Here is a 26,335-nt window from a genome sequence, read left to right as displayed (position 1 = left end):
TTGGTTAATGGCTTTTAAGTCAGCATTTCACGGTAAGGTCTACACTTGTTGTATTCGGCCCATGTCACAAATACATTTGGTTTGATTTGATTTAACCTGTGATTTTTGTTTTATCTTGTACGTGTTTTCGATTTGATGTTTTGTTCTATCCCCTGTCATACGACAGTCCAGTGAAGCTGAACTATGCCTATGGGAAAACTGACAATGGCTGCCATGGTAAAAGTACGGGGACCAAGGAGGTAAACCTGCTAAACTACATGCCCAGATCCAGTCCACTGGTCAGCAATAATGGTGGGTGTCCCCCACATGCAATAGGAGATGTGTAAATGTGTATTTATTCAAGATGAAAATATTGGTTGATAGATGTAAGGAATAATCCACTAAACTTTTTATGCTTTATATTACATGTCTTACCATGTTTGAACATTATACACTGACAGATGTATCATTTTGGCCTTAGATTGGAAGCAAAATGTGAATCTTATAAATCTGTTGCAACTCAAGTCTACAAAACCCGATAGGTCAACTGGACCTTGGTTTTATCGAGACACAATCAATAGTTTTCCTTTATATGGGCTTGTCTGAACAAAACCATCAATTAATTTAACTAGACTATAAAGTCTAGCTATTATGGGCATGCAGACGTATGGCATCACCCTGCTGATTCAAACAAAATGAGGAAATGCCACTTTGGGGAGAAATACATGCCATGTTGATGTTAGGATTGGAGACTGATGCAGTTATTAGGTTCTAATTGCTGTGTATAAAGCAGTTTTGACACTTTACTGTGCCAGTAATTATAGCCAGCTTAGGATGGGAGTAAGGGCAATAGAGTTACTGTAACTGTATCCCACTCTGTCTCCACCACTCACATAGGCTACCTCAAATCCAAGAGAAATCTCCCTATAATGGCTTAGTCTTTGAGTCATTTGAACTCGTTTATTGAAGGCAATGCTTAGGGCAGGCCTTTTTAACCAGATCATATGGCAACGACAGTAGTCCAATTTATTTGTCAGATTTTAGTTCTTCACTTTGAGCTAAAGTTTTTATATACAAAACAGTGTAATCTGATTAATAAATCAAATTTTATTTGTCACATGCTTTGTAAACAGGTGTAGACTAACAGTGAAATGCTCCCTTACTTACTTGAGGGCAGTCCTTGACCAATTTTATGTGAAATTCTTCTCTCAAGGGAGGTGAAAGGTTGTGCCCCGGGTGGGTCTTTTATTAAAGAAAAGCAGGAAGAATTTCTGCACCCTTTAGTCCACTGACCTGAGAACCGTGCCAACGGGAACATGCAGGAAGTGAACCATTTTAGTCTCAACACAGGGGCTGCAGACAGAACGCTGTCCTTCATCCAGAGATGGACACTAGTGCCTCTGTAGAACTTAGCATGGAGAGCTGTGTGTTCCTGGTAATAGTGAACGGTGAGGTTACACACCCAACTTCAATAGTCTTACAGCATTTTATATAAAAGCATGACGGCAGTCTACACATTATGCATTGATTCAGGCAGACATATACAGAACAAAAATATAAACACAATATGTGAAGTGTTGGTTTCATGGGCTGAAATAAAAGATCTCTGAAATGTTTCATACGCACAAAAAGCTTATTTCTCTTGTGTACAAATTTGTTGGTGAGCATTTATTTTTTTGCCAAGATAATCCATCCACATGACAGGTGTGGCATATTAGGAAGCTGATTAAACAGCATGATCATTACACAGGTTCACCTTATACTGGGGACAATAAAAGGCCATTCTAAAATGTATAGTTTTGTCACATCACAAAGCCACAGATGTCTCAAGTTGAGGGGGCGTGCAATTGGAATGCTGACTGCAGGAATGTCCACCTGTAATGGGTGCGTGTTGGTGGCAGGGAAGTCAGGTGCAGGAGAACGAACTTGGTTTTGTAGTATCTGGGATCTACATCTTTATATTAGTTACTATGCTGTTACTAAGCAGTAATGTATTACGGCAGTGTTGCGTTACTACACCTAATAGGAAATGCACATGGCACTAGGGTGCCGGGAACTGTAGAGCACGAGGGGTTTTGACTAAGCGAAAACTAACTGTACTCCCGTCTCCTGCCTGGTAATGTCTCCACAACACAAATATTACAGGTATAAACGGAGTCATTTAATAAGAGCTGACCAAACTCCAAAAACCCAAATACAGTGCCTTGCGAAAGTATTCGGCCCCCTTGAACTTTGCGACCTTTTGCCACATTTCAGGCTTCAAACATAAAGATATAAAACTGTATTTTTTGTGAAGAATCAACAACAAGTGGGACACAATCATGAAGTGGAACGACATTTATTGGATATTTCAAACTTTTTTAACAAATCAAAAACTGAAAAATTGGGTGTGCAAAATTATTCAGCCGCCACCTTTTGCTGCGATTGGGGTATGTCTCTATCCGTTTTGCACATCGAGAGACTGAAATTTTTTCCCATTCCTCCTTGCAAAACAGCTCGAGCTCAGTGAGGTTGGATGGAGAGCATTTGTGAACAGCAGTTTTCAGTTCTTTCCACAGATTCTCGATTGGATTCAGGTCTGGACTTTGACTTGGCCATTCTAACACCTGGATATGTTTATTTTTGAACCATTCCATTGTAGATTTTGCTTTATGTTTTGGATCATTGTCTTGTTGGAAGACAAATCTCCGTCCCAGTCTCAGGTCTTTTGCAGACTCCATCAGGTTTTCTTCCAGAATGGTCCTGCATTTGGCTCCATCCATCTTCCCATCAATTTTAACCATCTTCCCTGTCCCTGCTGAAGAAAAGCAGGCCCAAACCATGATGCTGCCACCACCATGTTTGACAGTGGGCATGGTGTGTTCAGGGTGATGAGCTGTGTTGCTTTTACGCCAAACATAAAGTTTTGCATTGTTGCCAAAAAGTTCAATTTTGGTTTCATCTGACCAGAGCACCTTCTTCCACATGTTTGGTGTGCAAACTTTAAACAACACTTTTTATGGATATCTTTAAGAAATGGCTTTCTTCTTGCCACTCTTCCATATCAAATCAAATCAAATCAAATTTATTTATATAGCCCTTCGTACATCAGCTGATATCTCAAAGTGCTGTACAGAAACCCAGCCTAAAACCCCAAACAGCAAGCAATGCAGGTGGAGAAGCACAGTGGCTAGGAAAAACTCCCTAGAAAGGCCAATACCTAGGAAGAAACCTAGAGAGGAACCAGGCTATGTGGGGTGGCCAGTCCTCTTCTGGCTGTGCCGGGTGGAGATTATAACAGAACATGGTCAAGATGTTCAATGTTCATAAATGACCAGCATGGTCGAATAATAATAAGGCAGAACAGTTGAAACTAGAGCAGCAGCACAGTCAGGTGGAAGTTGAAACTGGAGCAGCAGCATGGCCAGGTAGACTGGGGACAGCAAGGAGTCATCATGTCAGGTAGTCCTGGGGCATGGTCCTAGGGCTCAGGTCAGTTGAAACTGGAACAGCAGCATGGCCAGGTGGACTGGGGACAGCAAGGAGTCATCATGTCAGGTAGTCCTGGGGCATGGTCCTAGGGCTCAGGTCCTCCGAGAGAGAGAAAGAAAGAGAGAAGGAGAGAATTAGAGAACGCACACTTAGATTCACACAGGACACCGAATAGGACAGGAGAAGTACTCCAGATATAACAAACTGACCCCAGCCCCCCGACACATAAACTACTGCAGCATAAATACTGGAGGCTGAGACAGGAGGGGTCAGGAGACACTGTGGCCCCATCCGAGGACACCCCCGGACAGGGCCAAACAGGAAGGATATAACCCCACCCACTTTGCCAAAGCACAGCCCCCACACCATAAAGGCCAGATTTGTGAAATATACGACTGATTGTTGTCCTATGGACAGAGTCTCCCACCTCAGCTGTAGATCTCTGCAGTTCATCCAGAGTGATGATGGGCCTCTTGGCTGCATCTCTGATCAGTCTTCTCCTTGTATGAGCTGAAAGTTTAGAGGGACGGCCAGGTCTTGGTAGATTTGCAGTGGTCTGATACTCCTTCCATTTCAATATTATCGCTTGCACAGTGCTCCTTGGGATGTTTAAAGCTTGGGAAATCTTTTTGTATCCAAATCCGGCTTTAAACTTCTTCACAACAGTATCTCGGACCTGCCTGGTGTGTTCCTTGTTCTTCATGATGCTCTCTGCGCTTTTAACGGACCTCTGAGACTATCACAGTGCAGGTGCATTAATACGGAGACTTGATTACACACAGGTGGATTGTATTTATCATCATTAGTCATTTAGGTCAACATTGGATCATTCAGAGATCCTCACTGAACTTCTGGAGAGAGTTTGCTGCACTGAAAGTAAAGGGGCTGAATAATTTTGCACGCCCAATTTTTCAGTTTTTGATTTGTTACAAAAGTTTGAAATATCCAATAAATGTCGTTCCACTTCATGATTGTGTCCCACTTGTTGTTGATTCTTCACAAAAAAATACAGTTTTATATCTTTATGTTTGAAGCCTGAAATGTGGCAAAAGGTCGCAAAGTTCAAGGGGGCCGAATACTTTCGCAAGGCACTGTATATAAAATAACAAAAGTGGGTATAAAACCCGTTGCACACCAACACATACTAGCACAATCAAACAATCTCCGACAAGGACATGAGGGGAAACAGAGGGTTAAATACACAACATGTAATTGAAGGGATTGAAACCAGGTGTGAAGGAAGACAAGACAAAACCAATGGAAAATTAAAAATCGATCAGTGATGGCTAGAAGGTCGGTGACGTCGACCGCCGAACAAGGAGAGGGACCGACTTCGGCGGATGTCGTGACACCACCAGCACTGTTGCAAGATGATTATATGTTAATTTCTCTGCCATAAATTGTGTTAGAGAATTTGGCAGTACATCCAACTAGCCTCACAACCGCAGACCACGTGTAGCCATGCCAGACCCTCCACATCCGGCTTCTTCACCTGCGGGATCATCTGAGACCAGCCCAACTGGACAGCTGATGAAACTGAGTATTTCTGTCTGTAATAAAGCCCTTTTGTAGGGGAAAAACTCATTCTGATTGGCTGGGCCTGGCTCCCAAGTCCCACCCATGGCTGCACCCCTGCCCAGTCATGTGAAATCCATAGATTAGGGCAAGGTTACTCAACTCCTACACTATGAGGTCTGGAGCCTGCTGGTTTTCTGTTCTACCTGGTCATTAATTGCACACACCTGCTGTCCCAGGGCTAAGTCAGTTTCTGATTAGAGGGGAACAATGAAAAAATGCAGTGGAACTGACGTTGAGGTATAGAGTTGAGTTTGAGGGGATTAGGGGCTAATGAATTTATTTAATTTGAGCGATTTCCTTATATGAAATCGTATAAATTGTAGCATGTTGGGTTCAGTATAAGATGTATCCTTGGAGTTTGATATCCTACCAGTTCATTTGTACCATTCCATGTCACAAACTCTTTAAATAAAATTGACCTTCCAAGTCTAAAAAGGTTTTATCTCCGTGACTGTGAGGTGGTGATAAAGAATCCAGAAGTAATCTTTTTCAGTACTGGTATTAACACCCCAGAGTTAATACTTAGTGGAAGCAGCTTTGTCAGCTATTAAAGCTGTGAATCATTTGGAATAAGATTCTACCAAGTTTGCAAACGCTAACCTCACATCATAAAAAATGACAGGGGAGGTTAGCATGTATGATCTTTGACCCTCTAACTTTCTCACTTATCATTATTCACGATTCATTCAGGATGGTCCATAATCATGGTAGCATCCACATTAATGTGGAAGTGTTTAGAAACTCCAAAATTATTTAAATGACACAATACATTGTTATTTACCATTCCAAAATCATCTAAACACAACCAAAACGACGACAAATGCATCTGTCTGTAAGGTCACAAGCTTGATGTAGTTATTTTATGCTAGGAATACGGACAAAATACTAAACATTTGACTAGTTTATTCATAAGAATCTTTAAGGGTGTCAATCATTTTTACCCTACCTTTGAGAAAAAATGTGTTCATGTTAATTAAACAAAATCTATTTCTCTGAGCATTTGTATTAGTATAAAATAATATAATTTCCCAATTTATTTTAGTATACAAAATACAATGCCTTCAGAAATGATTCACAGCCCTTGACTTTTTTCCACATTTTGTTGTGTTACAAAGCGGGATTACAATTTTTGGTCAATGATCTACACAAAATACTGTATATTGTCAAAACAAATATGAACAATAAAATACTAATATCTTGATTAGATAAGTATTCAACCCCCTTAGTAAATATGTGTTAGAATCTTCCAGTAGATGGCAACATTGATCCATAACCCTACTGAATCAAACAGAATTGGGGAAACCCTAAACCAGCATCTAACCCGAGAGGCAACATCGCAAAACTTCTGGGAACGCTTGTGAATCAGACTAAGCAGACCAGGCCCTGGTTTGGGAATTCAATGGGAGGAGTGAGACATTTTAGCTTTGTTAATTTACTCAATCTGAAGACACACAATAGATTCCAAAAAGAAAAAGGGAGCCGCACACTAGGTGCTGAGATGCAGTAATTTAATACCAACGTTTTGACGCCACCAGTTGCATTAAGTACTGCAGTGCATCTCCTTAGGGACTGCATCAGATTTTGCCAGTTCTTGCTGTGAGATGTTACCCCACTCTTCCACCAAGGAACCAGCGACTTCCTGGACATTTCTGGGGGGAATGGCCTTCACACTCCGATCCAACAGGTCCCAGATGTACTCAATGGGATTGAGATCCCATGGCAGAACACTGACATTCCTGTCTTGCAGGAAATCACACACAGAACAAGCAGTATGGCTGGTGGCATTGTCATGCTGTAGAGTCATGTCAGGATGAGCCTGCAGGAAGGGTACCACATGAGGGAGGAGAATGTCATTCCCTGTAATGCACAGCATTGAGATTGCATGCAATGATAACAAGCTCAGTCCAATGATGCTGTAACACACTGCCCCAGACAGTTTAGTTTATTTACCTTTATTTAACTAGGCAAGTCAGTTAAGAACAAATTCTTACTTTCAATGACGGCCTAGGAACAGTGGGTTAACTGCCTGTTCAGGGACAGAACGACAGATTTGTACCTTGTCAGCTCGGGGATTCGAACTTGCAACCTTTTGGTTACTAGTCCAATGCTCTAACCACTAGGCTACCCTGCCGCCCCATGACGGACCCTCCACCTCCAAATTGATCCTGCTCCAGAGCACAGGGCTCGGTGTAACGCTCATTCCTTCGACGATAAATGCGAATCCGACCATCACCCCTGGTGAGACAAAACCATGACTCATCAGTGAAGAGCACTTTTTGCCAGTCCTGTCTATCCCAGCGACGGTGGGTTTGTGCCCATAGGCAATGTTGTTGCCGGTGATGTCTGGTGAGGACCTGTCTTTCAACAGGCCTACAAGCCCTCAGTCCAGCCTCTCTCAGCCTATTGCGGACAGTCTGAGCACTGATGGAGGGATTGTGCATTCCTGGTGTAACTCGGGCAATTGTTGTTGCCATCCTGTACTTGTCCCGCAGGTGTGACGTTCGGATGTACCGATCCTGTGCAGGTGTTACACGTGGTCTGCCACTGCGAGGACGATCAGCTGTCCGTCCTGTCTCCCTGTAGCGCTGTCTTAGGTGTCTCATAGTACGGACATTGCAATTTATTTCCCTGGCCACATATGCATTCCTCATGCCTCCTTGCAGCATGCCTAAGGCATGTTCACGCAGATGAGCAGGGACCCTGGGCATCTTTCTTTTGGTGTTTTTCAGTGAGTAGATTGGCCTCTTCAGTGTCCTACGTTTTCAAAACTGTGACCTTAATTGCCTACCTTCTGTAAGCTGTTAGTGTCTTAACAACCGTTCCACAGGTGCATGTTCATTGTTTATGGTTCATTGAACAAGCACGGGAAACGGTGTTTAAACCCTTTGCAATGAAGATCTGTGAAGTTATTTGTATTTTTACAAATGATCTTTGAAAGACAGGGTCCTGAAAAGGGACGTTTATTTTTTTTGCTGAGTTTATAAATAGAACATAGGCTATAAAGAAAGCATGAATGGCTGCATAGGCCTACAAACATTATCTACAATCGATAGCAAACAATACAATCACAAGAATGGCTTCAGCTCTAACTCTATATTGAGACCGAAAGGGAACACAGGTCTTTAAATTAAAGATTCAGACAGCCCCTAATTTTAACAAATTGTCAAGGTCACCCCCTCTCCTAGGGAGGATGTGTTCGATGCCAATATAGCTAAGGGAGGAAATAGTGGTGCTCTTCCAAATATCGCACCCTATATTCATGGACCATTTCAGTTTGTCCGTGATGTGTACGCAGAGGAACCTAACTTTCCACTTTCTTCACTATTGTCCTGTCGCTGTGGGGGGGAGGGGGGAGGGGTGTATGCTCCCTCTGTTTCCTGAAGTCCATGATCATCTCCTTTGTTTTGATGACGTTGAGTAAGAGGTTATTTTCCTGACACCACACTCCGAGGGCCCATCGTCTCATCGTTGTTGGTAACCAGGCCTAACACTGTAGTGTCGTCTGCAAACTTGATGATTGAGTTGGAGGCGTGCATGGCCACGCAGTCGTGGGTGAACAGGGAGTACAGGAGAGGGCTGAGAAAGCACCCTTGTGGGGCCCAGTGTTGAGGATCAGCGGGGTGGAGATGTTTCCTACCTTCACCACCTTGGGGCTGCCCTTTATTGCAACAACCCCACTAAGCGGACTTGTTGCAATAAAAATCAGTGCGTGATGACAGTGCACACAACGTACTTTTTTGCTTAAGTTTTCATGTACCCAAATAAAAAGCTAAAGTTCAATGTGTTTCTATCGCATTTTCAACTTTACCAATAATTTTGTCACACCGTTGCATTAAATAGGCACCTGCGCTCTGGCCAACAGTTTGCATATACAGTGCTGGTTGGCTAGTCTACATGAGATTGTTATGGATAGCCAATTAGAGAATATCTGTCAAACTGCAGTCAAATATCAATCAGGTCATCAGAATAAGACCCTCGATATTTATTGGAAAGCAGCATCAAGCTCATCACCATGCACTTTCAGCACCCTGTGAAGTTAATTTATTCTGTAGCCTAATAAACTGCATGGTTTCCCGAGTCATAGTGGCAGGACCCCACACTATATCATCACATGACTCAAAATGTACTTCTATATGATGGCTATTATATAAAAATTACACCGACACTTCCTGTTTCCATCACAGCTGTCATTATTATTTTTTTTATATACGATATGACTTTACTCCCCTAAGTACTGTGGATGGAAACGTGGTTATTGAAGTTATTAGGGTCAAATTCATCAGGCACCAAACAGACTGAAACGGGGAGGGACTACCTGGACTTGTCCAATAAGGAATGCTTTTTTTCAGGGGGCTAGTGAGAGACCCAATTTAAGGCCATGTGGCACACAATGCAGACACTAGGGATGGGAGACTGAGCATGTGGATCTGGGCAGATGATATGTAGTCATTTGTGTGCGTCTGTAAATTGTTGTTTGTATGTGGATGTTTGTAACAGGTTTGGAGAAACACAATTAAAAATGTATTAGAGAAAAATAAATGCGTATTTTTCTTTTCCGTTACGTTGTGTGCTATTTACGATCTTGATGTCATACCTTGCCATCTGTCACATGTTCAGGTACTGTGGCTGCAGATGAGCCAAAGAAACAACAGGCTCTCCTATGGATCGCAGCTGCCCTAACAAAACGTTTGCTTCCCATGCAAAAAAAAGGACCCAGAAGGTAGTTGTGCGGGTATCAGTACCAACTTATTTAAGTGCAGCTGCCACCTCTCCACAAACTTGAAGCTAACGAGACATCCAATACATGTAAATTACTTCCATCTATTGTGGTCCTCTTGATTCTGAAGTGCAACTTGCTGTGTCTATAGCATTATTTTTGACTGTTTACTGTGCCAGTCATTGTAGCCAATTTAGGATAATAGTTAGTTCATTGCCGTAACTGAATTGCAGTTGACACAAGTTATTGTAACTGCAATGTATCCCACCCTGACTCCACCACTCACATATAGGCTACCTCAAATTCAAGATAACTTTAATGGCTTAATCTTCTCTGAATCAATTGAATAAATGAATTTACCAAAGGTAAATAGAGCAGGCCTTTCTAACCAAAGACCATATACCTACTAAAGTAGTCTAAGGTATTTGTGTCAGATCACAGTCCTTGACTTTGAGACAATGTTTTTATATTCAAAACGTAGTGTAATATATTTGTTAACTAAATCAAATAACATTTGATTTGTCACATGCTTTGTAAACAACAGGTGTAAACTAACAGTGGAATGTTTTCTTACTAGTGGAAACCATGACCGATGTATGTGAACTTCTTGGTCTAGGGAGGTGACAGGTCGTGCCCTGGGTGGGTCTTTGTTATTAAACAAAAGCGGGAATAGTTTCTGTACGCTTTAGTCCAGTGACCACTGAAACAGGAAGTCCTTACCTGAGAAACGTGCCAAAGAGAACACACAGGAAGTGAACCGTTTTAGTCACAGCAGTGGAGCTGCAGACAGAATGCTGTCCCTCATCCAGACAGACACTATTGCCTCTGTGAAACTTTGTGCATTCCTGGCAATAGTGCATGCTAAGAGGGAGAGAAGCTACACACCCAACTTTAAATGTCTTATGGCATTTTATAAAGGCCTGCCTGTCAGAAATATCTCTACACATTATGCATTGATTAAAGTCACAAACTCTTATTTTTTATTGAGCTTTCAAGTCTTTTTATTGAGCTTCTCCATGACTGTGAGGCGGTGCTAAGAATCCAGAAGTAATCTTTTTCAGTACCTTAACTGGCTTTCATCCCGTAAACGGGTTCCTCTTTATTCCAAGCTAAATGTAGCCTGATTTGTGTGTACAATCTATCCCCACAATCTGTATAGTTCAACTGAGCCATTCATGGTGATTACTGATATTACACTCATCTATTATTACATATTGTCCAAATTTAACATGAAACTGCACATTGAAACACTCTCAGGACTCTAATAACAGTTTTGAACTCTACAACCCAGTTTGGGGCTCTGATGACAATTACAACCAAGTTGCAAGGACACGATCTTCCCCATGAGAACAGACAGAAGGTCTGGCCACAGGAGAAGAAAGGAATGGTAGAAATGTACATTGAATAAGGCAGAGGAAGAGTCTGTATTTGAAAACAGAAGAGGTTGTATCAATCATTTCAGATGCAATCGAACTGATTTGACTGACACATTAAGTAGAAAAGTAGAAAAACACAAAATGGTGGCAGTAACTGCCTACAGCTCTAGCTGCTGTGGTTCAATAGATTCACCAAAATGCACAGTGTAAAAAACATTAGGAACACTTTCCATTACATCGACTGACCAGGTGAAAGCCATGATCCCCTTATTGAGGTCACTTGTTAAATCCACTTCAATCAGTGTAGAGGAATTGGAGGAGACAGGTTAAAGAAGGATTTTTAAGCCTTGAGACAATTGTGACATGGATTGTGTATGTGTGCCATTCAGAGGGTAAATGGGCAAGACAAAATATTGAAGTGCCTTTGAACAAGGTACGGCAGTAGGTGCCAGGAGCAACGGTTTGAGTGTGTCAAGAACGGCAACGCTGCTGGGTTTTTCAAGCTCAACAGTTTCCAATGTGTATCAAGAATGGTCCACCACCTCAAGGACATCGAGCCAACTTGACGCAACTGTGGGAAGCATTGGAGTCAACATGGGTTAGCATCCCTGTGGAACACTTTCGACACCTTGTAGAGTCCATGCCCTGACTAATTGAGGCTTTTCTGACGTTAAAAGGGGATGCAACTCAATATTAGGAATGTGTTCCTAATGTTTTGTACACTGTGTGTATATCTGGCTTTGAAATGCAATTCATCTTTGTTATGTTGATTGATCCTGGTTTGATGTGGCCGTTAGTGATCATGAGACAAACACCGTACTGCCTGGTAAGGTCAAAACAGAACCCTTTCGGGCCAATCACTAACGGCCACATGAACTTTTCTTCAATGACAGGACACCTTTTCTAGTCAGAGTGAGTGACTCATTTACCAGAATGCCTTTGTCCTGACTCCCCCAACAGTTTCACTTCTGCAGAACCTGAGCTAGAGTGAACCCCACTACCTCTTTCAGAGGTATTCTCTCTGTGGTCGATCTGGACCAGCAAGAAGTTGCCCTTAAAGGAAAACTCCACTCAAAAACAATATTTTGGGATTCTTTTTCATTAGTCCACTGTTGATACAGCCCCACACTGTTTTGCATGTCAGCAGTCAAGTTTTCAAGATCTTGGACATTCAAGAAGCAACGTGCAAAATGCATCATATGATGCAAAACACATCATGATGATGTGGTATGTCACACTGCTTTTTAAAAGTCCAATTTCTTGAAAACTTGACTGCTGACATGCAAAACATTTTTGGAACTGTATCAACAGTGGACTAATGAAAACAATGACAAAATCATTTTGGAGTGGATTATTACTTTAACTGCTGATGTAATGTCAGTTTAGCATTTCCCTCTTATGGTTAAAGTTCAGATTGGGGGAGGTTGAGCTGATCCTAGATCTGTGCCTACTAACTTCTACCCAGAACCTTCTCTGCCTTTCCTTTCTGTGTCGTTTAGCTGGTGGTTGGGATCGAAACATTTAGGTCAAGAGAGAAGAGAAGAAGAGGAGGATCTGAGAAGTTCCTCTTACCATTTGCAGTTTAATCCATGGGATTTGGTGGTCTCTCTTGATAGAATAGGGAAGCATTCATACTTCATTGTCTAGCAAATTACCTGAGATGACATAAATGGTGGGCTGGCTGTTCCAAATGTCCAATGATCAACGTGTCAGTGATCAAGAACTGGCCTCGACTTTCAAAATAACACAAAGTTAAACTCACAAGTTAAACGCACACACTCCCCTTTTCCTACAATCAACAAAATGCTTTATTCTGAATCACGTAAGAGTTCTGGAGACGTGTTGTCTGGGACACCCACAGAGTCTAGTGAACAATTGTTTGATCAGGACCTAAAAGAGGTATGAGGAGAGATGTTTTCTCTTCCTCTTCCTCTCCTTTGTGAGAGAAGTGAGAGATCTCTGTTCCCGGAGAAGAAAGGCAACTCATTTGAAAGTCATTGTGATCATCTCTGGTTCTGTATTGTTCAGTTTCAGAGAGGAGACAATGTGGCAGGTGGATGATACTTAATGCCTGGGGGGAACAGGAGACATGAGTCTTACATTCTTATGTCTGTTAGTCACCTAAGTACACCTCCTATTATGGGTGTCTCACTGTTTCTGATGTCACAATGTTACACTATTGCCTAGCCAATAAATACAACTATGAATTGTCTAAAGCAGAAACAAACTGGCACCATTGCAAAGCCTAAGTGGGGAAATACTGTCAGTATGTAAATATATATATATATATATATATATATATATATATATATATATATATATATATATATATACATATATACAGTTGAAGTCAGAAGTTTACATACACCATAGCCACATCTTAGCCAAATACATTTAAACTCAGTTTTTCACAATTCCTGACACTGTCTTAGGTCAGTTAGGATCACCACTTTATTTTAAGAATGTGAAATGTCAGAATAATAGTAGAGAGAATTATTTATTTCAACTTGTATTTCTTTCATCACATTCCCAGTGGGTCAGAAGTTTACATACATTCAATTAGTATTTGGTAGCATTGCCTTTAAATTTTTTAACTTGGGTCAAACGTTTTGGTTAACCTTCCACAAGCTTTCCACAATAAGTTGGGTGAATTTTGGCCCATTCCTCCTGACAGAGCTGGTGTAACTTAGTCAGGTTTGTAGACCTCCTTGCTCGCACACACTTTTTCAGTTCTGCCCAAACATTTTCTATAGGATTGAGGTCAGGGCTTTGTGATGGCCACTCCAATACCTTAACAGTGGACTAATGAAAACAATGACAAAATAATTTTGGAGTGGATTATTAAGCCATTTTGCTTTGGAAGTATACTTTGGAAGTATGTTCGGGGTCATTGTCCATTTGGAAGTCTAATTTGCGACCAAGCTTTAACTTCCTGACATGTTGAGATGGTGCTTCAATATATCCACATAATTTTAATTTCTGATGATGCCATCTGTTTTGTGAAGTGCACCAGTTCCTCCTGCAACAAAGCACCCCCGCAACATGATGCTGCCACCCCTGTGCTTCACGGTTGGGATGGTGTTCTTCGACTTGCAAGCCTCCCCCTTTTTCCTCCAAACATATGGTCATTTTGGCCAAACAGTTCTATTTTTGTTTCATCAGACCAGAGGACATTTCTCAAAAAAGTACGATATTTGTTGCAAACCGTAGTCTGTTTTTTTAATGGCGGTTTTGGAGCAGTGGCTTCTCCTTGCTGAGCCGCCTTTCAGGTTATGTCGATATAGGACTCGATTTACTGTGGATATAGATACATGTACCTGTTTCCTCCACCATCTTCACAAGGTCCTTTGCTTTTATTCTGGGATTGATTTGACTGGTACTGTATATATTTTTAAGCTGTTTCACATGACAGGCAAGAAATGGAAATTCACTACTCATTATTCCAGTGTTGTCATTTTTCTCTCTTATCGTCAGCCATACCGTAGTTGCTATAGAATGCAAATGTGAATACATACAGTAGATTACTGGCAATTCCATCACTACCTGGTATGGCAACTGCTCGGCCTCCGACCATAAGGCACTACAGAGGAACGGCCCAGTACATCACTGGGTCCAAGCTTCATGCCATCCAGGACCTCTAGACCAGTCGGTGTCAGAGGAAGGCCCTAAAAATGGTCAAACTCCAGCCAACCTAGTCATAGACTGTTCTCTCTGCTACCTCACGGCAAGCGGTACCCGATTGCCAAGTCTAGGTCCAAGAGGCTTCTAAACAGCTTCTTCCCCAAGCCATAAGGTGCCTGAACAACTAATCAAATGACTACCCAGACTATTTGCATTGCCCACCCCCCCCTTTTACACTGCTGCTACTCTCTGTTGTTATCATTTATGCATAGTCACTTTAATAACTCTACCTTCATGTACATATTACCTCAGCTAACCGGTGCACATTGACTCTGTACCGGTACACCCCTGTAACTGCTTTGTTGGTTTGTTGGTTAGGGGCTCGTAAGCATTTCACCTGTTGTATTCGGCACATTTGACTAATACAATTTGATTTGATTTGAATTGAATTATCAGCAGGACATTTTGCCATATACACATAATTGAAAGATGCTTTGGAGTTGATAAGACAGGAAGGGACTACAGATAGGCTACTACTCAACTCTATATGGGGCCGATACCCTATGTGGCCCAGGGATGCTGTACTACTATGGCTGACCCTTTAAAACAACACATTTTACTGCATCTATCTGGTGTATATGACTATATACTATAGCATTCATACCCTGTGGTGTGCCTTCTCACTATCCTCTACACGTGAAAATATTAAACACAACCTTGTGTTTTAAAATCTTAGTTCATTTTTTTATAAATACAGATTACAGACACTAATTTATTTCAAAGTCAGTCACTCAAGCGTTTACAAGAAATCACAAAATCATGGCTTCCCTCATTAGATGAAATAACTTTTGTTTACTCATTACATCACACAACAAAATAACACAATTTACAGACTAATTAAAACTTTCAGTAGAAAATCATTTAAAACTACCATTACAAAAGATAAATGATTGTTATCACATTGAAATCCCATGCTCATTAATTACAGATTGGCTTTATAAAAGTACTAGTTAAAAAGTAACAATTTAGGACAAAATATTTTCATATTTTCTTAACCATTTTCATTTTATGTACATCACAATTTCATGCAAATGTAACATTTTCTTAAAGACACATATTTTCACATGCACAAGTATTGTCAGTCCTATCAGTCTGAAATACAACACGCTTCACAGCTTGTTCCAGGTACTACTTAAATATCTCCCCACCACTTTTGGAATGGTTCTTGACCCTCTTCTCTTCAGCACAGTAGCCTATTCCCTACTCCTATTCCTCCTGCTAAGAATGTCTATGCTTCTTCTTCTGTTCTTCCTTTACCCTGCTTCCAGCTCTCACCAAATCCTATTCTTTCTCCTCATCAGGCCCTATGCTTTCTGATAATAAGCACCTGGGTCTGAGTGGTAGTCTCTTTCACATGGTTCAGGTGTGTCCATCATCTCTTCACCTGCGTCAGAATGGTAAACCTGGTCACCTATCTCTAGCTGGTCAGGGTCAGGCTTATACAACTGGTCATCTAACTCTGAATCTGAGTGGTACACATGTTTACCTGTATTACCTGACCCAGGGTAACGCACATTGGCACCTATGTGGTGTCCACCTGCCTCTTGTTCATACAGCTGGCCTCCCAGCTCGGAGTCAGAGTCATACACCTGTCTACCTGTCACACGCTGGTACACCTTTTCCTCTGCATCACCTGGCTCTGACACAGGCTGATAAACCTCTTCACCTGCCCTAGGCGGGTACACCTGTCCACGTGTTTCCATGTCCTGTCCATACACCTGTCTATCTGTCTCAGACCTGTACCCCTGTCCAACTGTCTCCATGTCCTGTCCATACACCTGTCTATCTGTCTCAGACCTGTACCCCTGTCCCCCAGTGTGGTGTTGGTAGACCTCAGGACTGTACTGGCTCCTCCTGTACAGGCTGTCTTCCTCATCCTCCTCCTGGCAGGAGCTCCCCGGGACGCTCTCCCCGTCCGACTGGGAGAGGCACAGGCTGGGCCGCGGTGGCCGGGGCTTCTGGGAGAGGTCAAAAGGCTCTTCCTGTCTGGAGCGGGCCCGAAGACCCAGAGGGGCCGACAAGCAGAACCTCCCCCGCCGCCTGAACACTGGAGGAGAGACACATGATACAATCTGAATTTGCTGAACACTGGAGAACAGAGACACATATCACAACAGAGATACGTATTTAGTATTTTATTAGGATCCCCAATTAGCTGCTGTCAAGGCAGAGGCTACTCTTCCTGGGGTCCAAACAGGAAACAAAACACAACAAATAAAATACATATTATACATGACACACCTAATACAATTTAAAATACAATACATAACACAATATATAACTCAATATATAATACAATACATAATACAAAATATAATTCAATATATAATAACATACATAATACAATATAGTATAATACAATATATAATACAACACATAATACAACATATAACACAATACACAATCCAATATATAATGCAACATAAAATACAATATATAATACAACAAAGACCAATAGTGTGCAATCAATCTCTCCTCAACTTTGAGCCAGGAGAGATAGACATGCATGTCAAGACATTCGCCCTCCGTGTACATCCAAGTGCTGCTCTGTTCTGGACCAACTGCAATTTGCCTATGTCCTTCTTTGGTGCTACTAGGTAGTAGTCCAGGTGCGACAAAACAGGGGCCTGTAGGACCTGTCTGGTTGATTGAGATGTCACTTATTTACATAAGTATTCAGACACTTTGCTATGAGACTTGAAATTCAGCTCAGGTGCATCCTGTTTCCATTGATCATCCTTAAGATGTCTCTACAACTTGATTGAAGTCCACCTGTGTTAAATTCAATTGATTGGACATGATTTAGAAAGGCCCACACCTGTCTATATAAGGTCCCACATTTGGCAGTTGGCAGAGCAAAAACCAAGCCATGAGGTCGAAGGAATTGTCCATAGAGCTTCGAGACAGGATCGTGTCGAGGCACAGATATGGGGAAGGGTAGGAAAAAATGTCTGCATCATTGAAGGTCCCCAAGAACACACTGGCCTCCATCATTCTTGAATGGAATACGTTTGAAACCACCAAGACTATTCCTACAGCTGGCCATCTGGGCCAAACTGAGCAATTGGGGGAGAAGGGCCTTGGTCAGGGAGGTGACCAAGAACCCGATGGTCACTCTGACAGAGCAACAGAGTTCCTCTGTGGAGATGGGAGAACCTTCCAGAAGGACAACCATCTCTGCAGCACTCCACCAATCAGGCCTTTATGGTAGAGTGTACAGACGGAAGCCACTCCTCAGTAAAAGGCTCATGTGCGGGGGACATTTTTCAGTGGCAGGGACTAGAAGACTAGTCAGGATCGAGGCAAAGATGAATGAAGTAAAGTACAGAGAGATCCTTAATGAAACCTGCTCCAGAGTGCTCAGGACCTTAGACTGGGGAACCAAAAGGACAACAACCCTAAGCACACAACCAAGACAATGCCTGACAATGCCTGAGTGGCTTCGGAACAAGTCTCTGAATGTCCTTGAGTGGCTCAGCCAGAGTCCGGACTTGAACCCGATTGAAAATCTCTGGAGAGACCTGGAAATAGCTGTGCAGCAACACTCCCCATGCAACCTGACAGAGCTTGAGAGGATCTGCAGAGAAGAATGGGAGAAACTCCCCAAATACAGGTGTGCCAAGCTTGCAGAGTCATACCCAAGGAGACTCAATGCTGTAATTGCTGCCAAAGGTCCTTCAACAAAGTACTTATGTTAATTATATATTTTATTTCTATAAATTAGCAAACATTTAAAAATATATATGTTTTTGCTTTGTCATTATGGGGTATTGTAAAACAATTCAAAACATTTTAGAATAAGGTTGTAACCTAACAAAATGTAGAAAAGTACATTCCGAAGGAACTGTTTATCCCAATTTGACTGGCTGATTTTGATTTAGCTTCAGGGTAGGAAGGTTGTAGAAAGTCTCACTGCAGAAAGGGAGGAACCATATAATGCATTTATCCATAGCCAGGAGTACTTACCTCTTGCATTCAGGCCCATGTCCATGATCCCATGTTTGACCTTCATATGGCGGGTGAGGTTCCCCTTCAGAGTGAACTTGCTGGGGCAGTAGCGGCACTTGAAGGGCCTGCTGTCAGAGTGCAGGTGCATATGGCCCATCAGGTTATGCATTCTGTTGAACTCCTTCCCACACAGCTGAAAACAAGGAAGAACAAAAATAAAATAGTCAGATATGTGCTCACGGACGAACCAATAAGGCACATGAATTGAAGAACAAACAGATTGTGGAACAGATTTATTTTCAGCATTAAAAGACTTCATCAGGCTCCTAGGAAAGCAGGGCATGTGCTTGGAAGCAACAGACAATCAGCTGATAAACCCAAACCAGCATTTTGGCAAAGAATTATTGTAATTTTTCCTCAAACAAATGCATTGAATACCAACAATTGAAATAGTTTGTGTACACATTCCTTGATTACAATTTAGGAATTCCATTATTCCTCAAACCACATCATAGCACTTCCTGGTATAGTAAACATCATTCAAGGGCAGAAAAACAATGGCAAGTCTAGAACTGTGTCCACTTATCAAACTTTCTTCTCTATCAAACAACTGATATGTTAGATGACGAATCCTCATTCAGAGCTGTAATAGGAGCTGGACGCAATCGTGAACGTATGTGTACAGACAGACAGACAGACAGACAGACAGACAGACAGACAGACAGACAGACAGACAGACAGACAGACAGACAGACAGACAGACAGACAGACAGACAGACAGACAGACAGACAGACAGACAGACAGACAGACAGACAGACAGACAGACAGACAGACAGACAGACAGACAGACAGACAGACAGACAGACAGACAGACAGACAGACAGACAGACAGACAGACAGACAGACAGACAGACAGACAGACAGACAGACAGACAGACAGACAGACAGACAGACAGACAGAAAGGGCCAGAAGAGGAGGGATGGGAAGGGCCAGAAGAGGAGGGATGGGAAGGGCCAGAAGAGGAGGGATGGGAAGGGCCAGAAGAGGAGGGATGGGAAGGGCCAGAAGAGGAGGGATGGGAAGGGCAACTCCTGCTCTGTCCTTCCTCTGTATTCTTTTTGATTAGGGTTTCCTTCAGGAGGAGAGAGGGACTGTAAACTGTCCAAGAGGACCGTGAGAAAACAGGAAGTGTTCCCTCCAGCAGCAGAGAAAGCGAGATGAAATCTATTTGCGGGGCCTGATCTCCGGGGAGGCTGGGGGCCATTGTTAGAGAGGCAGTTTGTGCAGCGATATCCTTCCTATGGAAGAGGAGGGATATCACTGCCAAATCTTCTCTCTGTCTACATTCTCCTCATCGTCTCAACTCTTTAATTAGTGAACAAGGTCATACAGACACTCAGAAACAGTGTTGAGCTGCTTCAGAGTGTCTATTGGCTTCTCTAGAATGTATATCATAGTAATAAAACTATTGTTTGTTTTATTTGTTCTTTTTTCCCCCCAATTTTGTGATATCCAATTGGTAGTTACAGTCTTGTCCCATCGCTGCCACTCCCGTGCGGACTCGGGAGAGGCGATGTTCGAGAGCCATGTGTCCTCCGATACATGCCCCGCCAAGCCACACTGCTTCTTGACACACTGCTCCCTCAACCCGGAAGCCAGCCGCACCAATGTGTCGGAGGAAAGATACCCTGGCTTTAATAAAAGGAGTTGTAGTTGATTTTGAAATGTCATAAATGAAACTGTCTCTAGCACTCTCCTCAACATATTGTACCATAAGAACAGTCACCTTGCATTTGTAGGGTTTAATGTCAGAGTGGACGATCATGTGGGCCTTGAGGGTCTGTTTCTGGACAAAGCTCTTGAAGCAGAGGTGACACTGGTAAGACCTGATGTTAGTATGGATCAAGACGTGGCGCTTCATGTTTGCCAAGAGGGTGAACTCCCGACCACAGATACGACACTTGTGCTCCTTCACCCCCTGAGAGAGAGAGAGAGAGAGAGATATATATAATGTTTTCATTAATTGTTGTTTGTCTAAATAACCATCAGAGTGGAAAACTGTCTTACATGTTGACAAGCAAAGGCCGTCAGGGACAAAGACAGACATGTTAGCATGACAAAAAGAGAGTGGATGCCTTGTATCGTCTGAAAAAGGCAGAATAATAGGATTCTCACAATATTACATGACTGAACTTGTAGCTACGGTTACTGTAGCATGCACTCACATCTCTTTCTAAAGTCTCATTTGTCTGTTTGCTGGGCTCAAGGTTTTTGAGGAGAGCTGCTCTTTGTCCTGGCTTCACCATGTAGTACTAAAAGACAGTTTGAAGCAGAAACAATGGTGTGAAATTTGTAGTATGAAAGTCATCATACTGTCATGTACGTATATCCCATAACAAAACCATTTCATGTCAACAAATGTAAAGGCCCTTGATGCAGGCTACGTGTCATGGCACCAGCCAGCTGATGCTGTCAACAGATAAAGCCTTAACAGCCCTTTGACCCACAGACACTTCATCTCCACAACACAACACAACCTAGCCGTGTAAAGACACGTCCCTCTAAACACACATGTTGACATTAGTGGGCAGCATTACGCGGACAGTATGAAAACCCCACCCAGTCTTACCTTATGTGTGAGTGTGTGCTGTTTGAGGTGATGGGACTGTATAAACTCCATGCCACACTCGCTGCAGATGTATGGCCGGATGTCTTTGTGCTTCATCATGTGGTTCTGCAGCTGGCTGGGGTACTGGAAGCTCTTCTGGCACTCACTACACCTGGACAGAAAACAGACACTTGCTATACACCTGGACAGAAAACTATTGAAATAGAATGAGAATTAGAATTGAGATAGAACTATAATTCTATACAGAAAACTCACACTCTGATGTGGCCTGGATTTAGCCAAAAAAGTAACCGTTTCCTGATAACCTGCTTGTTGTTGTTTTTTTACTGTCAAACCCACAAATCTTCCAGTGGTGGTAATGTAAAATATCTACAAGCAGAAATAGGGGCAACAGACACAAGGTAATGTGCAGCCCATCGGGTGTTTCTGGGCATACAGCTACCTGTAAAGGGTGGGACCTCTGTGGGCCGTCAGGTGTCTCTTGAGCTGGGCCAGAGTGGGGAAGTCCAAACCACACTCCACACACACGTTCTCCTGGCCTTTCTCATGCTTCAGCTCATGGGCCCGCAGCTCACTAGGGTAGGCAAAACCCCTCCCACACACCCCACAACTAGAGAAGAGAGGGTAGGATAGGAGAGGAGTAGAAACACTAAACAAAATTAATAATTTGACCAAATATTTAGGAAGGGGTCATGGAGTCTGTGAAAGAAGAAACCACATGGAAAAAGTGATAAGCAAGTTAGGTAAAAAAATATATATATATATTTATTGTGTTCGAGATTTCATGAAGCTTGTATCTAAACCAAAGTAAATAATTGTAAGATTGCTCTATACATCAGTTGTTGGCTATACACGTGTAGAAAAAAGGGTTCCAAAATGGTTCTTCGGCTGTGCCCGTAGGAGAACCCTTTTTGATTTGAGGTAGAACCTCGCTCAGTGGACAGTTTACTAGGTACACCCTATCTAGCACCGGGTTGGACCCCCCTTTGCCTCCAGAACAGCCTGAATTCTTCAGGGCATGGAAACATTACTCAATTCATATTATAGGACCTAATGTGTGCTAGGAAAAAAATCCCCACACCATTACACCACCACCAGCCTGTACCATTGACACCAGGCAGGATGGGGACATGGACTCATGCTGCTTAAGCCAAATCCTGAATCTTCCATCAGCGTGATGGAACAGAAACCGGGATTCGTCAGACCAAGCAAGGTTTTTCCACTTCTCAATTGTCCAGTGTTGGTGATTGCGTGCCCACTGAAGCCGCTTCTTCTTGTTTTTAGCTGATAGGAGTTGAACCCAGTGTGGTCGTCTGCTGCAATAGCCCATCAGTGACAAGAGCCGACTAATTGTGCGTTCCGAGATGCCGTTCTGCACACCACTGTTGTACTGCGCCATTACTTGCCTGTTTGTGGGCCGCCTGTTAGCTTGCACGATTCTTGCCATTCTCCTTCGACCTCTCATCAACAAGCTGTTTTCGCCCACAGGTGTGCCGCTAACTGGATGTTTTATGTTTGTCACACCATTCTCGGTAAAGAAGACACTGTTGTGCGTGAAAAGTCCCATGAGGGTGGACATTTTTTGAGATACTGGATCCATTACGCCTGGTACCGATGATCATACCTCAAATCCTCTTAGGTCTCTCTTTTGCCCCTTCTAACATTCAATTGAACAGTAACTGAATGCCTTGATGCCTGTCTAACTGCTTTATATAGCAAGCCATGGCCACGTGACTCACTGTCTGTAGGAGTGAGCCATTTTCGTGAACTGGGTGATGTACCTAATAAACTGAGTCTATGTAGATACTTTTGTTAGAAAGAATACTATATTTCCCTTGATGGAGTGATGCTGAATGAAAAAATTGAAGGAAAAAATGTGTCAACTTACCCCACTCTCCCATACTGATGACAATTTATGGACAGGTCTAAGTTTGTTCTATCCTTGGTCTGCGTTTGAGTCACAGACTAGGCATGTAATGTAAGGTCCTTGTTGAACTAATTTTCTTAATTCTCAGCTAGACTAAATAAAGAGTAACTCTAGTCTATTAACTCCAGTAACTCTAATCTAGACTAAGATGGTGCCATTACTGACCTGTACGGCTTCACGTCACTATGCTGCATCATATGTCTCTTCAGGTGGCTGGTCTGGGTGAAGGCCTTGTGGCACACCTGGCACTTGTGTGGCCGTGTGCCCTGGTGGGTGAGCAGGTGAGTGTGCAGGTGGCTCAGCTGCTTGAACCGATTCCCACACAGATGGCAGCTGTGAGGCTTGATCCCACTGTGGCCCAGGATGTGTGTGACCAGGTTATACTTGGATGTGTATGACTTCTCACACGTACGGCACTTCCAACGCTTCTGGTTTCCTCCTACATCTACGTGGTAGCTGTCGTCGATGTGGATGTTGAGACCCAGCTTCTCAGCGCTGGTCATCCCACCTCGGGGCCCTCTGTCTGGGCTGCGCCGACTAGGTCGTGGTGCCTCTCCCGGGTAGAAGGCTCCAGGAGAGAGGTGCATGATGGGCCCAGGCATGAAGAAGGGGAAGGGGAGGAGGCTGGGGTGGAGAGGGGGGAAGAATAGGGGAGGAGGGTGGTGATGGAGGAGAGGAGAGGGAGGCCACAAAGGTGAGGGGCTGAGTGGTTCCTGTTTCACCTGCAATGGGAGGCCCATAGTTGTCTCATATCTGGACATAGCCCTGTGGTGCAGCTGGAGCCGGCTCAGGTCGATCATACCTTGAATGGGCATGGGAGAGGGAGGGAGACATGGGCGAGGAGGGAGGGAGAACGGAAGGTGGTTGAGATCAACAGTCTTGGTGTTGCCTCGACGCTCCACCTCCTCCATGTCTCCTGTAGGGGATTCGGAACCCTCCATTTTTTGTGGCCTTCTTTTGCGTTTTTGGGAACCTTCCCTCTGGGTGTAATGCATGCCCTCAGAGCCCCGTGGCCGATGGTGAGTCAGGGGGCTGTAGGCCTCTCTGGTCGGGAAGAGGGAGAGTTTGGTCGGGTTCAGGTAGAGTGGGGGTGGGCTCAGATAAAGACTGTGGTGAGAGACAGGTCTCAGGTCTTCCCTATGAGGACTCCCCCTGTCTGGTCTGAAACCTAAAATGTCTGTGTCCATCATTTACCTGCATGGGGAAATATACAGAAGATATCAGTTATGTATGTCAACCATTACAATATGATTACCATAAGCATGCTTCTCCAACACCTGAGGAAGTGAACCAGTCCTTCTGGCGTTACCTACCTACTGCACAGGTAGCCGCGACAACACTAATCGCTGTCCTCTGTTACATCGTTATAACCTGTCACTTCTCGCTTCTGTACTACCATCCCTTCTTCCTCTACCATCCATTCCTCTGAAACAGGAACTAATGTTCACTTCTCCTCCTCTCTCTGCTTTGTTCATCTTTTTGCATGGATTGGTGGAAGGGCACTTCTCCTTTTGTCCTCCACTACAACGCTGTGTTAGATTTCTTACTTGGCTCTAGAGAAGCACAAGTTCCAAACAAATTGACCACTTTGTAGATCTGCATACTCTGCTTAAGAAGAGCCAACCAACTACATCCATCCATAAGGCTAAATGTGGAAAACGTCAAGGTGTCAGAATACTTTCCGAATGCACTGTATATCTGACACTGTACAGGTGTCTTCTTTTTTTGTTGCTGCCCATAACCATGTGTGTCAGCTGTATACTTCGGATTCAAAGTCCATTTTTTTAGCCCACTGCTGTAAAAGGTTCATTATTAATGATGCCAGTTATGTGAATACTATCAATCTACAGACCAAAACCACTGAGAACTTCCAATGTTGATAGGGATTGGGATGGTGATGGTCATCATCAAGGATGAAGATTAGGGCACAATTCAATTATTGTTAATAAAAAGACACTTAATAATGGGCTACTCTAAGCTTCTATGTGTAATTCCAGTCACAGTGTGAAAAAAATATCACGATGTAAAGTATGCGATATAAACATATTACGATATTATGAAAACCAGTTAAATCAAATGTTTCCTCAAATGCAAACAGAGTAACCAGTCACATGTACCTGACTGTCAGACACTCAAGCAATTCATTATCAACCAGACGTCAATGCATATTCAAACACTTTCTCTATTCATTTTTATGAATCACCTCAAATACGTTCACTACATTACTCTGCGCCACACACAGTACTGTCAGATACACAAGTACTTACAATATCTCTATTTAGGCAATACACACAGTTTCTCAACATTTTTTAAATGCAAAATTTTCCCCAGAACCATGCCCTTACTATCTATTCTACACAGAACGGTGCAGTACTGAAAGACCACTCTGTCTCTTCCTCTCTCTCTCTGTCTGCCCTGCCAGTGTATATCCCCAGTGAAAACAATACAACACAACTAAGACAATAAAACAAAAGCTCCCCCATCACCCTCATGTCATGCCATGCCCTGTTAGTCCTCAGCTGGACCTGAGAGACTCACCTCTCTGTCCAGCGGTAGTTCAGTAGCTGTGTTAGGCTGTATTCCAGCTCCTGTAACAATCTCTCTGGCCTGCTGCTGTCCTGACAATGAGCCACCCATCCACGGACAGCATTTGATGTGACTTAAGAAAGAGAACAGGAACAATCGCTTTGTTCTCATTTTTCAGATGAGTACCTTCGGAGAGAAGGAAGGAAGGGAGGGAGAGGAAGTCAACAAGCCTTCCTGCTGAAAAATAAGGAAACACTAGATAGACATCTCAATTTCTCTACAAAATAAGGATTTACACAGCTTTGGGAGAGACTGGATGAGGCTTGTTTTAAACAATTGAATAGTAGTACAATGCTGATTGAATGTTGTGCATTGGTAAACAAGCATGGAAGTCCAGGAGAGGAGTTTTCAACTGCCAACACCAACAGTTCTGGGAATCACTTTCACAACCCTGTTTTTCCCATCCTGCAGATTACACCTCACATGCTAGATTCACACTGC

The 26,335-nt window shown here is 43.0% G+C and overlaps 1 protein-coding gene across 2 annotated transcripts; it reads right to left on the bottom strand.

Annotated features, from left to right (window-relative positions):
* Positions 1–15,574: 15,574 nt before the first annotated feature.
* Positions 15,575–25,989, bottom strand: LOC109896148 (zinc finger protein 366). Of its 2 annotated transcripts, XM_020490414.2 has the most exons (8): positions 25,847–25,989; positions 23,474–24,502; positions 21,824–21,991; positions 21,382–21,532; positions 20,978–21,064; positions 20,539–20,730; positions 18,769–18,943; positions 15,575–16,849 (listed from the first exon to the last, which is right to left on the bottom strand). In XM_020490414.2, the coding sequence occupies exons 2-8, from the start codon at positions 24,496–24,498 to the stop codon at positions 16,107–16,109; spliced, it is 2,541 nt and encodes an 846-aa protein (XP_020346003.1). In that variant the 5' UTR covers positions 24,499–24,502; positions 25,847–25,989; the 3' UTR covers positions 15,575–16,106. The 2 variants fall into 2 exon arrangements, with proteins under 2 accessions (XP_020346003.1, XP_020346004.1); XM_020490415.2 differs by lacking the exon at positions 20,978–21,064.
* Positions 25,990–26,335: the final 346 nt, after the last annotated feature.

The sequence above is a fragment of the Oncorhynchus kisutch genome, linkage group LG8, assembly GCF_002021735.2.
Source record: "Oncorhynchus kisutch isolate 150728-3 linkage group LG8, Okis_V2, whole genome shotgun sequence".
In the NCBI taxonomy this organism is placed as follows: domain Eukaryota; kingdom Metazoa; phylum Chordata; class Actinopteri; order Salmoniformes; family Salmonidae; genus Oncorhynchus; species Oncorhynchus kisutch.
Note: the sequence above shows the minus strand (reverse complement) of the source record. Positions and strands in the feature narration are given on the sequence as shown.

Excerpts from the sequence above, each read along its gene's own strand:
- LOC109896148 (XM_020490414.2), bottom strand. The coding sequence starts at position 24,498 with ATGATGGACACAGACATTTTAGGTTTCAGACCAGACAGGGGGAGTCCT. Across the intron at positions 20,731-20,977 it reads ATGAGACTTTAGAAAGAGAT|GGGGTGAAGGAGCACAAGTG; the intron begins GTGAGTGCATGC and ends TCTCTCTCTCAG. Across the intron at positions 18,944-20,538 it reads TTAAACCCTACAAATGCAAG|CTGTGTGGGAAGGAGTTCAA; the intron begins GTGACTGTTCTT and ends CCTTGTTTTCAG.